The sequence below is a fragment of the Maudiozyma barnettii genome (assembly GCF_903064755.1).
Source record: "Maudiozyma barnettii strain CLIB 1767 genome assembly, contig: KABA2_03, whole genome shotgun sequence".
Taxonomy (NCBI): Eukaryota; Fungi; Ascomycota; class Saccharomycetes; order Saccharomycetales; family Saccharomycetaceae; genus Maudiozyma; species Maudiozyma barnettii.
The window spans coordinates 757,214-769,608 of record NW_024545240.1 but is presented as its reverse complement, the minus strand read 5'-3'; the positions used below and the strand labels follow the sequence as shown (position 1 = coordinate 769,608).

General features: G+C 33.5%; 7 protein-coding genes across 7 annotated transcripts; 5 read left to right on the top strand and 2 right to left on the bottom strand.

Moving 5' to 3' along the window:
• Positions 1-153: 153 nt before the first annotated feature.
• Positions 154-723, top strand: MDG1 (Mdg1p; the record flags this gene model as incomplete). Its single annotated transcript, XM_041549807.1, has 1 exon — positions 154-723. One exon carries the CDS (start codon positions 154-156, stop codon positions 721-723), a length of 570 nt encoding a protein of 189 aa, XP_041405741.1.
• A 407-nt stretch (positions 724-1,130) lies between these two features.
• Positions 1,131-2,378, top strand: NOP13 (Nop13p; the record flags this gene model as incomplete). The annotated part of the gene is made up of 1 exon (XM_041549806.1): positions 1,131-2,378. The coding sequence occupies one exon, from the start codon at positions 1,131-1,133 to the stop codon at positions 2,376-2,378; it is 1,248 nt and encodes a 415-aa protein (XP_041405740.1).
• A 1,066-nt stretch (positions 2,379-3,444) lies between these two features.
• On the top strand, positions 3,445-5,307 carry TDA7 (Tda7p; the record flags this gene model as incomplete). Its single annotated transcript, XM_041549805.1, has 1 exon — positions 3,445-5,307. One exon carries the CDS (start codon positions 3,445-3,447, stop codon positions 5,305-5,307), a length of 1,863 nt encoding a protein of 620 aa, XP_041405739.1.
• A 463-nt stretch (positions 5,308-5,770) lies between these two features.
• On the top strand, positions 5,771-6,736 carry MRPL22 (mitochondrial 54S ribosomal protein uL22m; the record flags this gene model as incomplete). The annotated part of the gene is made up of 1 exon (XM_041549804.1): positions 5,771-6,736. One exon carries the CDS (start codon positions 5,771-5,773, stop codon positions 6,734-6,736), a length of 966 nt encoding a protein of 321 aa, XP_041405738.1.
• Positions 6,737-6,937: 201 nt separating this feature from the next.
• On the bottom strand, positions 6,938-7,681 carry RPS3 (40S ribosomal protein uS3; the record flags this gene model as incomplete). Its single annotated transcript, XM_041549803.1, has 1 exon — positions 6,938-7,681. The coding sequence occupies one exon, from the start codon at positions 7,679-7,681 to the stop codon at positions 6,938-6,940; it is 744 nt and encodes a 247-aa protein (XP_041405737.1).
• Positions 7,682-9,557: 1,876 nt separating this feature from the next.
• Positions 9,558-10,559, top strand: RHO5 (Rho family GTPase RHO5; the record flags this gene model as incomplete). The annotated part of the gene is made up of 1 exon (XM_041549802.1): positions 9,558-10,559. The coding sequence occupies one exon, from the start codon at positions 9,558-9,560 to the stop codon at positions 10,557-10,559; it is 1,002 nt and encodes a 333-aa protein (XP_041405736.1).
• Positions 10,560-10,877: 318 nt separating this feature from the next.
• PBR1 (putative oxidoreductase) lies at positions 10,878-12,077 on the bottom strand (the record flags this gene model as incomplete). Its single annotated transcript, XM_041549801.1, has 1 exon — positions 10,878-12,077. One exon carries the CDS (start codon positions 12,075-12,077, stop codon positions 10,878-10,880), a length of 1,200 nt encoding a protein of 399 aa, XP_041405735.1.
• Positions 12,078-12,395: the final 318 nt, after the last annotated feature.

Here is a 12,395-nt window from a genome sequence, read left to right as displayed (position 1 = left end):
TTTCTAATTGCAACATCATCCAAAAGATAAGAAAAAATATACTAGTATAGTACTCCTTTTTTTTAACAAAGCAACCAGGAGATTAAAAAGTACCAGAGGTATTCAGGGTCTGTTATCATTATATATATTTTTTATTCATAAACTATTCACCAAATGCAGACCATCTATTATTCCTTCCAATGGCCATATAATTTGATTCAGCGAACTCCTCAAACTGTGTCAGTATTTGGATCCTTTGATAATTGGGTAAAGCAGCATCCTATGTCGTTAAATGAAGACGCTAGAAAATATGAAGTAGTGATCCCTTTGCATTATAAGACTGAACGAATCCATTTCAAATATATTGTTGATGGTAAATGGACTACGAGTGATATTTATCCGACAGATCTGGACGAGCACGGAAATAAGAACAATTATATCACTAAAGAACAAGCTTTACAGGACGGTAAGACCAAGAAGATCAAAGTGGCGCGTAAGTATAGGAGAAACAAAGAGACCGGAGAGAAAGTGTTGCTCTCCAAGGAACTTTTAGAATTGGATGCTAATGATAAGTTGGTGAGAGTCATTGAAACTATCGATTACCCAAGTCGTGATGCTAGTGAGAACAACAGTATGCATGAAGAAGGAACGATCACACCAGATATCATTGAAGAGATGAAACCGTCATTATTTGAAATAAAAGAGGACACAGACTCCACTGATAAGGTGGCAGACGATAATTGATCATATATATATATATGGGTATATATGTATCTTAAGAAAACTGTATGTTTGTTTTCTTCATTCAATAAAATTACATATCTCTCACTCTCTCTATACATCAATATATGGTATAGGCTGAATCTTATTTTTCACAGCTTTGTCATAATACGCAATAATGAAATAACTGATGCTCATCGCGCGATACAGCAACAACAACGACGGGGAGAAGGAAAAAATTTTCAACATAAGATGAAATTAATATAAGAGAGATGAGCTAACCAGTGATCGTAAATGTATATCTTTATACGTTTATATGAATATGTATTAAGTTGCTGTTGTTGTTGTTTGTGTTTTTTAAATCTAGAGGTAAGCAAATATATATATATTAATATAGATATAGATACTGAAGAAATTATCATTACTTAATAATGTCTGAAACAGAGAATAAAGAAGTTGTCGAAAACACTCAAGTTGAGCAACCTGTCGAAAGTACTACTGATACTACAGTTGCTGATCAAGATGCTAAAATCGAAAAGGCTTTACAAGATCCAACTAAGAAGCGTAAAGCCGAAGATGAAATCGAGATCGATATCAATAGTTCGATTCCATTATCTAAAAAACAGAAGCGTATGTTGAGAAGAGGTAAGATTACATTAGAAGAATTGAATGCTAAGTATAATATTGATGCATCATCTATCTCTGAATTTGAAAAGGAACAAAAAGAAGCTAAAGAACAAAAGAAGTTGAAGAAGAGTCAAGGTGAAGAAGGGGGAGAAGAAGAAGATGGTGATGATGATTCTGAGAAGAAGATGAAACCAAAGAAGGAAGCATTTGGTGTATGGATTGGTAACTTATCCTTTGATACAACAAGGGAGGACTTAATTAGATTCATTACAGTTAAGACTAAAAGTAATGAGGATGAAGCTAGTAAAGTTGAAGAAAAGGATATTATTAGAGTGAAGTTACCATTAGCTTCTAATGAAGGTAAACAAATCAAAAATAAAGGTTTTTGTTATATGGATTTTGATTCTGAAGCAAAGATGCTTGCAGTTGTAAAATTATCAGAAAATCAATTAAATGGTAGAAACCTTTTAATTAAAAACTCCAAAAGTTTTGAAGGTAGACCAGATAAAGAGGATTTAGTTGCATCTTCAAAAAATCCACCATCAAGAATCTTATTTGTTGGTAATTTATCCTTCGATACAACAGAAGAACAATTAAAGCATCATTTCCAACATTGTGGTGATATTACCAAGATACGTATGGCTACATTTCAAGACAGTGGTAAATGTAAAGGTTTTGCATTTGTTGATTTTAAAGATGAAGCTAGTGCTACAAAGGCTTTAAAGGATAAGACATGTAGAAAATTGGCATTAAGACCAATTAGAATGGAATATGGTGAAGATAGAAGTAAGAGACAAGTTAGAAAGAGACCAGATCAATTACAAAATGGACCAAGAGATAAGAAACCATTTGATATTCCACATGAACAAAATCCAATTAGAAAATCTCAAGATTTCAAACCAAAGGATAAGCCAGTCTACAAGAAGAAATCTAACTATAACTCTAAGATGGGTAACAATAACCGTCTAAAAAGTAGTATAGCATTATCTTCTGCACAAAGAGGTTCTGCAGCCATTGTTCCATCTCAAGGGAAGAAGATGAAGTTCGACTAGTATATATGGAAGAAATCATAATTAAATATAAAACCGTATAGAAACATATTTGTATAATAACACTAAAAAAAATGACAGATTTTACAATAATATGTCTTATCACTAAATGAAATTTGTTTACCGATATACTACTTTAATAACAAAAGTCGGTTAACACCAACCTTATATATTTCTATAATATATATTATGTATTGTTGAATATTGCAGTTTTCTACAAAAATATAAAATATTTGTTCAAGAACCTGCTTATCATTAACCAACATTTTCACCCCAAACCTTACTTTCCTTTATATATATCTATCTTTTATATCTTTTATATCTGCGAAACAGTCTTTTATATCCCTGTTGGCGGCTAACTCACAGATATACTCCGAAATGAAAAATAAATATAAATATAAAAATAGAAGGTTCACCTCGACCAATATCACTCTACACGTGCAGCAAGCTGCGAATGTCTGGGTGTATGAGCCAACAAGTTATAAAAACAGCAAAAAATGACTAAAATCTCGCGCATCACGTCAAAACTTCACAACGTGATGCACGTACTACTCTCCCGTCTCTATTTATATCTCGTTTCTCGTCTCTATTTATTTATTTATATTTTTATCAGAATAAGTATCAGTTGCCTGTTTCGTTAATGCAACAACACGGACAAGAAGGACAATAATAATGGTATCCAAATGATGTGAAATTATTTCATTTGCAAATTAGTAATTGCTCCTAATACTTTGATAACTAATTTTATCTTTCGATTCTGTAACAGTTCACTCACAAATTCTTCATTCTATTGTTGTTATTTTTATTCTATTTAACAATGTAAAGAGGCGGGGAGAGAAACTATTACAAACAATAGAACTTAATAATAATATTAATAATAATATCACTTTTATTTTTACATTCTTGAAAAATTTTGTTGATTCTCTTCGGTGTATTTATTTATTTATTGATCCGATTACTTGGGTTTACTATATATACTTTGCTGTGTCACTATCCTCAAGTATTGCTATAATTAAAACCTCATACCCAAACTAACCATCAACTAGCTCAGCTCATACATTTAGTCGTTATGGCAATGGTGCAGGATAACAGTACAAAAATTGCTGACATATTGACCAGTAGTACAGACACATGGCTACCTCAAACAGCAACTGTTGATTCATCGACTTTAGCAATTTCACCATCATCAATAGAAATCACAAATCAGGATTCTGCTCACCAATATTCCTTGTCCACCACTGGTTCGTTTGCTATTGATGTGTCTGAAACAGTAAGTACTTCTTTAACATATTTGCCAATATCCTCATCTTCGTCAGTTAGCACATTTGATACTCAGGTATCTTCATCCCCTTTAACAACAGTTCCAATTGAAACTAGACCGACATCATCAATTACTTCACTTTATGGTAGTTCCGGTTCGTTTGATTTATCTTCATCAATTGTGTCCGAAATAACATCTCCCTCTTACTCTAAAGCGTCATCATCATCATCAGCGATAAATGATCAATTGACCGAAATACCATCTACTACAGGATCATCCAATAATTCCAACAGCTTTCCCTTATCCAAATCTTCATCTCTACTTTCAGCCACTAACAGTATATGGGATAATGATGCATATTCTACTTTGACAATTGATTATAATGAAAACCAAACCACTTATTTACACACGACTACTGGGAACCCAACAACTTCTGTCATGGGATCCAATTTAATAGAGTCAAATACAACTTCAATTAATGATCCATTTCTTTCGATATTCAATGCCTTGAAAAATAGCACTACTCATAATTACACTTCATATTTAACAACAGGGATATCTAGTTCTTCACCAAAAGGTATTGGTTACAACATATCAAATACTACAAGGACTTATAAAAATCTATCTCCGTCTTCATCTTCTTCGAATATTACTATGACAGTTAGTAGTAGTAGCAACGTACACACTTCTACGTCACCCATTACCAGAAATACCACAACTTTACAACATGTTTCATCATCATCATCTTCCTCTCTAGCTCAGGCTACTACCACTACAAATATCGATAGTAGTAGTAGTAGTAATAGTAGTAGTAGTAGTTCAACAGAACTGCCTTCCAGTACGGTCGATTATTCATATTTAGAAGATGAAAGTGCCCTTTATTATGTATACACACAACAATATGATTTCACGGACTCTATGACTTCTTTCACTACAGGATTCCCTGAGACAATAACAATAGCAAAATCATCTGTGTCAGGTGAAGCAACTACTTCATTTTCAATACCTTCATCAACGATCACTGCTAATGTCTCAATGTATGAAAAACTATTGAATGGAGCATTAGATGGTTCTGAATCGTCTTCGAAAGATCAGACACAATCTCATTCCAGTAAAGTTGGTACAGTTGTTGGAAGTGTTGTAGGTAGTATTGGTGGTGTCATAGTGGCTGTACTGTTATTATGGTGGTTCTTAAGAAGTCGGAAAAATAAATCCTCAAAGATGAACCATGATTATGACAAAAGCTTTTCTCATGAAATCCATGATAGGCAAGGTTATAGCTCTACTAGGAGAACACCAGCGTCATCGTCATACATCAATGAGAATGCTATTAAAATCACAACCCGTATGAGTCCACAGATGAACTTGCCACCTACTAAATACTCTGCAACGAATCCATTTACTAATCAAGAAGAGACGCAAACGAGACACCCACCTCCTGTCCCATTACCTAGAAAGAATAAAATAGATAATTTCTATGGTCCAGATACACAGTCATGGATCGGAAGGAATGCTGTATCGTATGCATCATCGTCTGCCGAATCATCTTTTGCAGATGACTCCACCATGTCTTCGAGCTCAATCAGATTGGGGTCACGTTACGACAGTCCATCTAGTAATGTACACTCGACAATATCAAATCCTCAAGGGTTTTTCCGAGAAATTATTTAATCGAAAATTTTCTACAATTAACGATAACAAAACATTTATATAAAAGGTACATCAATGCCTAAGCCGCCTTAAGCACACTCGAGCAAACAAAAATCTCGAACTTATATACCCCATTTTAATGATATATTCTTTACAAAAACAATAGTTGAAAACAATTTTAAAACATCTTTAAAATTGATATTTTCGGACATATTATACATATTTAAGAAGCCCAATCAATCATGTCATATATTTTCTTAATTCCGTCGCTTTCTGTTTTATCGTTGGTAAAGAAAATAAAGTAAAAAAAATAAGGAAATTCAAATTAGAGAAAGTATGCAATAAAATCCATTTTTTTAAACCAAGTAAAAAGATAAGTACTTAAAAACAGAGAAGATACGTATACCTACATATATATATATATATACAGATACACTACTACAAGATCGAAGCTGCATACATAAATACTTGATCCTCTTAAACTATGTTTACTGTATCGAGGAATGTGTTTCGTCTGGCAACACCAAACGTGTATAGGTTCAGAACCCTCACTAGACCATTCAGCATCAGCCCCATACATTTTAACAGCAAAAACTCCCTGTTTGGTGAATTAGAGACTAAAACCCATGAGAAGAACTCATTGCCGAATCAAAACGATGGTGCTGTTGAAGGTAGGGAGAATGCATCAAAGTTGACTGAGCGTCTTGAAATGGCCATGGAGAGAGATGAAGACGAGGAAGAGACCCCTGAACAACAAGAAGCTCGTAAGAATGCTATTACATTTGATAATGATGAACATTTGCAAAAATATATCAATGAACAAAGACCATTACAGAAGCCATCCACGGAGATATTACTTTCCCCATTAAAGAGACAACTTTACGAGATTGCATGTAAACAAAATGGTGGATTTTATAAACCTGGTACTATAGTGACATTACCTTCATCTAAGGAATCATACAAATTGCAACTAACAAAGAAAGAAATTGAGGTATTAGAACCCTCATTATATTTAAAATCCTATCGTATTAAATCATCAATGAAGAAGGCTACAATCTTTTTAAGACTATTAAGAGAAATGGATTTAAAGAAAGCCATTACACAATGTCAATTTGGTGACAAGGCTGTTTCTCAAGAAGTGTCTGAGTTATTGTTACGTGGTCTTGAAGATGCGAAAACCATGAATTTAGATCCAAATGATCTCTATATTGCTCAGATATGGTGTGGTAGTGATGGTAATTGGTGGAAACGTATAGATATTAAAGGTCGTGGTAGACATGGTATCTTTACACATAGATATATTCATATTAGATGTATTCTTAAATCCAAGAGTGTAACGAAAGGTAGATTAGAGTATGAAGCACAATTGAAAGAATTCAAGAAGAAACCATGGGTACAATTGAGGGATAAACCAATTAGAGGATCTGTTGGTGGTGTTTATAAATGGTAGAAACTGCAATCATAACAATTAACAACATAACTAACATCTTAATATATATATATTTATATCCATATTTATCATGTAAATAACATACATTCAAATATTTTCCTAAAAAAAGACAGACACATAGGAGAACTAATTAATTAATTTAATTGTATTTAAATATTATATATATAAAAAATGTTTAATATTAAAAATAATTTAATAAATTTAGTTAGCTTCTTCAGCGACTGGGGCAGCTTCAGCAGCTGGAGCAGCTTCAGCTTCAGCGGTTGGTCTGTAGTCCTTGACGTGAGCGACTTCGATTGGTTCTTCTTCCTTTGGTTCGATGATAGTGACGGCATCTGGTAGAGCCTTTGGACCGGATCTGTTAGTAGCTGGGTCTCTCATGATCTTAACCTTGATACCCAAAACACCTTGTCTCATTAGAACGTGTCTAGTGGCAACGTCGATGAAGTCCTTGACTGGTTGACCGGAGTGGATCAAGAAACCGTCAGCAAACTTCATAGCCTTAGCTCTAGCAGCTCTTAACTTACCAGAGACAACAACTTCACAACCCTTAGCACCGGATTCCATAACGTATCTGACGACACCGTAGGCGGCTCTTCTGATAGCTAGACCATTCAATAGTTTGAACTTCATGGATTCAGCTTGAGCGACAGCGGATAGACCACGGTCTTGAACTCTTTCGGCGTATAGAACAATGGTACCTGGAGCGTACTTGAATCTCTTTTGAACCAAAAGGGTCAATTCGTTGATTCTTCTACCATTTTCACCTAGAACATCTTGAGTTCTAGTGGCTCTGATGATGACTTCGGTCTTGGTTGGAGTGACTCTAACTTCGACACCGGAGTAACCTTCTTCAGCTAATTCTCTAGTGAAGAATTCGTTTAATTCGGCGTAAAAGACACCGTCAGCGACTAGCTTTCTCTTCTTGGAAATAAGTGGGGCCATTGTTAAATAGATTTTATGAGTTGGTTTATCTGGAGGATGATAAATAAGAAAAGTTTATAAAATAAGAAATTTAAATACTACAAAAAATATTTATATATATAACTTTATAATCAATATGACATTATCCAAAAATACTAAGATGCTCATCCATCCATCCATCCATATCTAACTCTATCTCTTTCAGTTAGTATGTCGTTCTCTCTATCTTTGTTGTTGGAAAATATTTCACCAATTATCAACTAAGAAGAGAAGAATCAGCTGCATGAAAAGCGAGATAGGGAGAAAATACCATTGCGCATATGAATGAATTTTCCATTAAAAAAATATTAATAACCATAACTCGAGAAAACAAACTTCTTCGGGTGTCCTGATGTATATAGATTTTAACACCAGGACACCCCATAAATGCAGTCACAAAAAAACGGAATAAAAAAACCAAAATCAGGCGTCAACGCAACCGGACCGCACTACTCCGAGAAAAAAAACGTACGTAACATATATATTCGAAATAATAATGAATGTGCGGTGCGGGATCCCAGATAAAGTCGCACCAAGCAAACAGGGAGACAGAGACACACCGAATCACACGTAGCGGACAGGAAAACAATGCATTTCTATACATAAATATACATACAAACAATAAACGGATAGAGAAAAATCAGAGAAAATAAGGGGAACACAGATAGAAACACCCGTAGTCACCACCATCATCATCACCGTCACCATCAAACAAACAAAATCCCATCTCCTCCCCCCTAAAACAGACAAAGCGAAAGAGAAGAATTAAAAATTAAATTAAATTGCCGTTCATTTTGCTAACTTAACTTAACTTAACTTAAAACAGAGCTGAACAGAGCTGAACAGAGCTGAACAGAGCTGAACAAAGTTATATCTCTCGACCGTAAAAAGGATAATATATTAATCTCATTCTATCTTGAAAATTTCGTCAATTCATCGTAACTTAACTGATTTGTAAATGTAATTCGAATCTTATTAGAAATAAAATGAGATTAACACCGTCGTCTCTACAACTAATTATGGCTTTATTCTTAGTAGAAGTTGTAACGAGAGTAATAGGAGTTATAATATTAACCCCTTGGCAAGTATCCCCCACCAATAGGTTTTTGCGGGGATATAATAATACACACACAAATATATATATCTATCTATCTTTTATTCTAATTCTTGAATGTTTGTCGTATGATTTTTTCGTTTTTGCACTTATGTTTTACTGATCGAGAGATATCTATGAACCATGTATTCATTCCATCAACAACGACAATCACAAAGACACTACAACTTTTTATACTATAGTCGATTCTATTTAATCAATCAACGGCGTTGTACATAGTTACTAACTCTGTATCGACCCCAATGGTATTATACTCTCTCTTGCTGGCTACAGTATTAATAGAGATTAATTAAAACAACAACAAAGAATACTATAAATTAAGGGGATAAACGCCATATTTCTTCAGTATATTAATATATACACATATATATATATGTATTAATATATAGTATTCTTTGTTGTTGTTGTTGTTGTTGTTATTCTCTGTTTCAGTATCGTTTTGCAGTATTCGTTCTTTTTTTTTTACAGCCTCTCCGATCTTTCTCTCCCTTTTCCTTTAATTTCGTTCGCTATTCTCGTTGTCGCTCACTTCAATATTTTTTTTCTCTATTCAGATTTACATATTTCTATTCTATTATATATATATATATGCATATAATAAAGGAATTCAATCAATTAATTATACAAAAATTAAAACTGTTCTATTTTTATTCCCTTATCTCTCTAACTTAAAAAATAATAATATAATTATAACACGTTATTTTTAATATTTACGTCAATATAATAATAACAACATTAACAACTATGAGATCCATTAAATGTGTAGTTATCGGTGACGGTGCTGTTGGTAAGACTTCTTTATTAATATCTTACACAACAAACACATTTCCACAAGATTACGTACCTACAGTGTTCGACAACTATACTACAACCATCTCATTAAGAGACCCAAATGCACCTGCTCTACCACCTTCCTCTTCTTCTACCAATATTTTGAATGAACAAGATAGTCATTCCGGTCCGCCTTCAACACATTCTAATGAACATTTAAGAGTATTTAAATTAAATCTTTGGGATACAGCAGGCCAGGAAGAGTACGATAGATTAAGACCGTTATCATATCCTCAAACAGACATTTTTTTGATTTGTTTTTCCGTTACTGAAAGAAATTCTTTTAGAAACGTTTGTGATAAATGGTTACCTGAATTAAAATCAAATTCAAATATTGAAAATAATCCTTTATTCACTAAATTCCGAAAATTACCAATACTTTTAATTGGCACGAAAGCTGATTTAGAAGGGACTATTCCAGAAAACGACCCTCAATATATCTCTAAAAAGGATATTGAAAAATGCGTTAAAGATAATGGATTTATGGGTTACGTAGAATGTTCTGCAATGACCCAAATTGGTGTTAGAGATGTCTTTGAAAGAGCCATTGATGCAGTTGTATTTGAACCGGAAAGGTTGGCTAATAAACAGAAAAAATCAATTATACCAGATATTGGCAATAATAATAATAGCAACAACAACAACAACATAAATACAACCACCACCACCACAGCTATAAACTCAAATGATGTTGGTGATTCCCAATTAACATCTCCTGTGAAAACCAACTCTACTAATATAATCACTAATTCTAATCATAAACAACAACAACAACAATCTAATAGTACCAGTGGAAGTTCTCATCGTCATAGACACTCACACAATAAGGAAAAGTTACCATCAACAAACGGTACTAGTAATTCATCATCGAAGAAAAATAAAAATAAAAAGAAGGACAAATGTGTGATAATGTAATACCAGTTTTTTTAATTTACCACCCTAAGCCCTCTATTCATCATCATCTTCAACCATCTAAAATAGATACACAAACATACATTTACATGGACTTATCTTCATACTATTTGATTCAAAAGAAATCAAAACTGCATAATTCATCATATATTATCTAATATTATCTTTAATAAATCTAATATTTTTTTTTTGTTATTCATTGTATATCAAAATAGCTTATAAAACTTTATGTAATAATACATCTGGATATCAATAGCAATGTTATCCCGCCACCGTTTACTCCTCTGCACCCTTCTAATAATAATAGTAATAAATGTGACCCTATTTTTTAGATTTTTCTTCAGTTTTCTTTTTGCTATTTCTAATAACTGCCATCTTCTTCTCAAGTGCTAATATATCTCTTCGCGTATTATCATATAACTGTTTCTGTAAATCAGAATCTTCAAATTCTTTACGTGCGAATTTCACAACTGAACAATCCGATACATATTTAGCATTAGTGTCCTTTAAATTGACTTCTTCAAATTCGGGAGTGTTTAAAGCATAAAGAATATTCTGTGCACCACGATTTCCACTCTTTGTCAATAACCACAAGAATGGATACAATATCACACAGTATAACACCAATAAAATTATAACAGATCCATTGGACACAACACGACGTAAACTGTTCGATCTCATCGTACCTGGTTGTACCAGAACAACTTTAATGTTCAACCCACTACGTTCGGTATCCTTTTTTTCCTTCGCAACCTTCTTGATATCTTCAATTAATCTTCTTTGTAATTCCATCATAGTTAGACCTAATTGTAATTTACTACTACTAAAAAATTTCAAAGGACTTTTATATTTTTGTGATTGCCACAATGGATCCTCTACATTAATCTCACCCATAACTTGGGTCCAACAAGTGGAAATAATGATTCTTACATCACGATCAGGTGGTTGTGCTTTAAAACTTGGTTGCAATAAATCCATTAAATGAAATACCCCAGCATAATTCACAGCTATTTGTCTTTCCAATCCATCAACAGATGATTGTCTCACTGGTTTTGAGAAATGTGGTATCCCAATAGGTTCCATATCTCCTGACATTATAATGACACCATCTAATCTTCTTGGTGGAGAATTATTCAACCAACGAGTGGCAAATTGACGAATTTGATATAGATCTGCCATATCACATTGCTCCATATACAACAACTCATTCCCAGTGGCATCTCTCATATCCTCTACCCAATCCGTAGACCACTCATCAACACTTCTTGTTAGGAAAATCAATTGTGCACCTAGTTTTGCCATCTCAAAGGCAACTGAGGTACCCATCCCTTGGCTTGTTGCCCCTGTCACTATATATACCTTCCCGTGAAGTTGTCTTTCCCATGTGTTAGACGGACCACGAGACCAATATTTAACTGCAGCGGTTGCTGTAACATAAGGAACGACCTTCTTTATAACATTATAGTATGGAATGTTATCCGTTCCATCCAGTAGTGCAGTACCCAAAATATTTAATGGCATATTTTATTCTATGTTTTCAAGCTTAAATTTGAGATTTAAAAATATTAAAAAACCAATAATAGTTACACTGATATACCAGATATACCTTTTAGTAAGTAAATATTCTCCGCTGATTATCCTAATGAATGAAATCAAATCTTTGTTAAAGAATTGTGTTTAAATTATTCCACCTTCAAGGTTTCCAATGTTACCCTGTGGGCTCTTTCAAATTTAGTTCCACGTCTTGACCATTTACATTTTCCACTACGGGGCGTGCTTCCCGAAATAATGGAAAATTTTCACCTCATCGCAAAATTATTATTATAATCATTATTATAT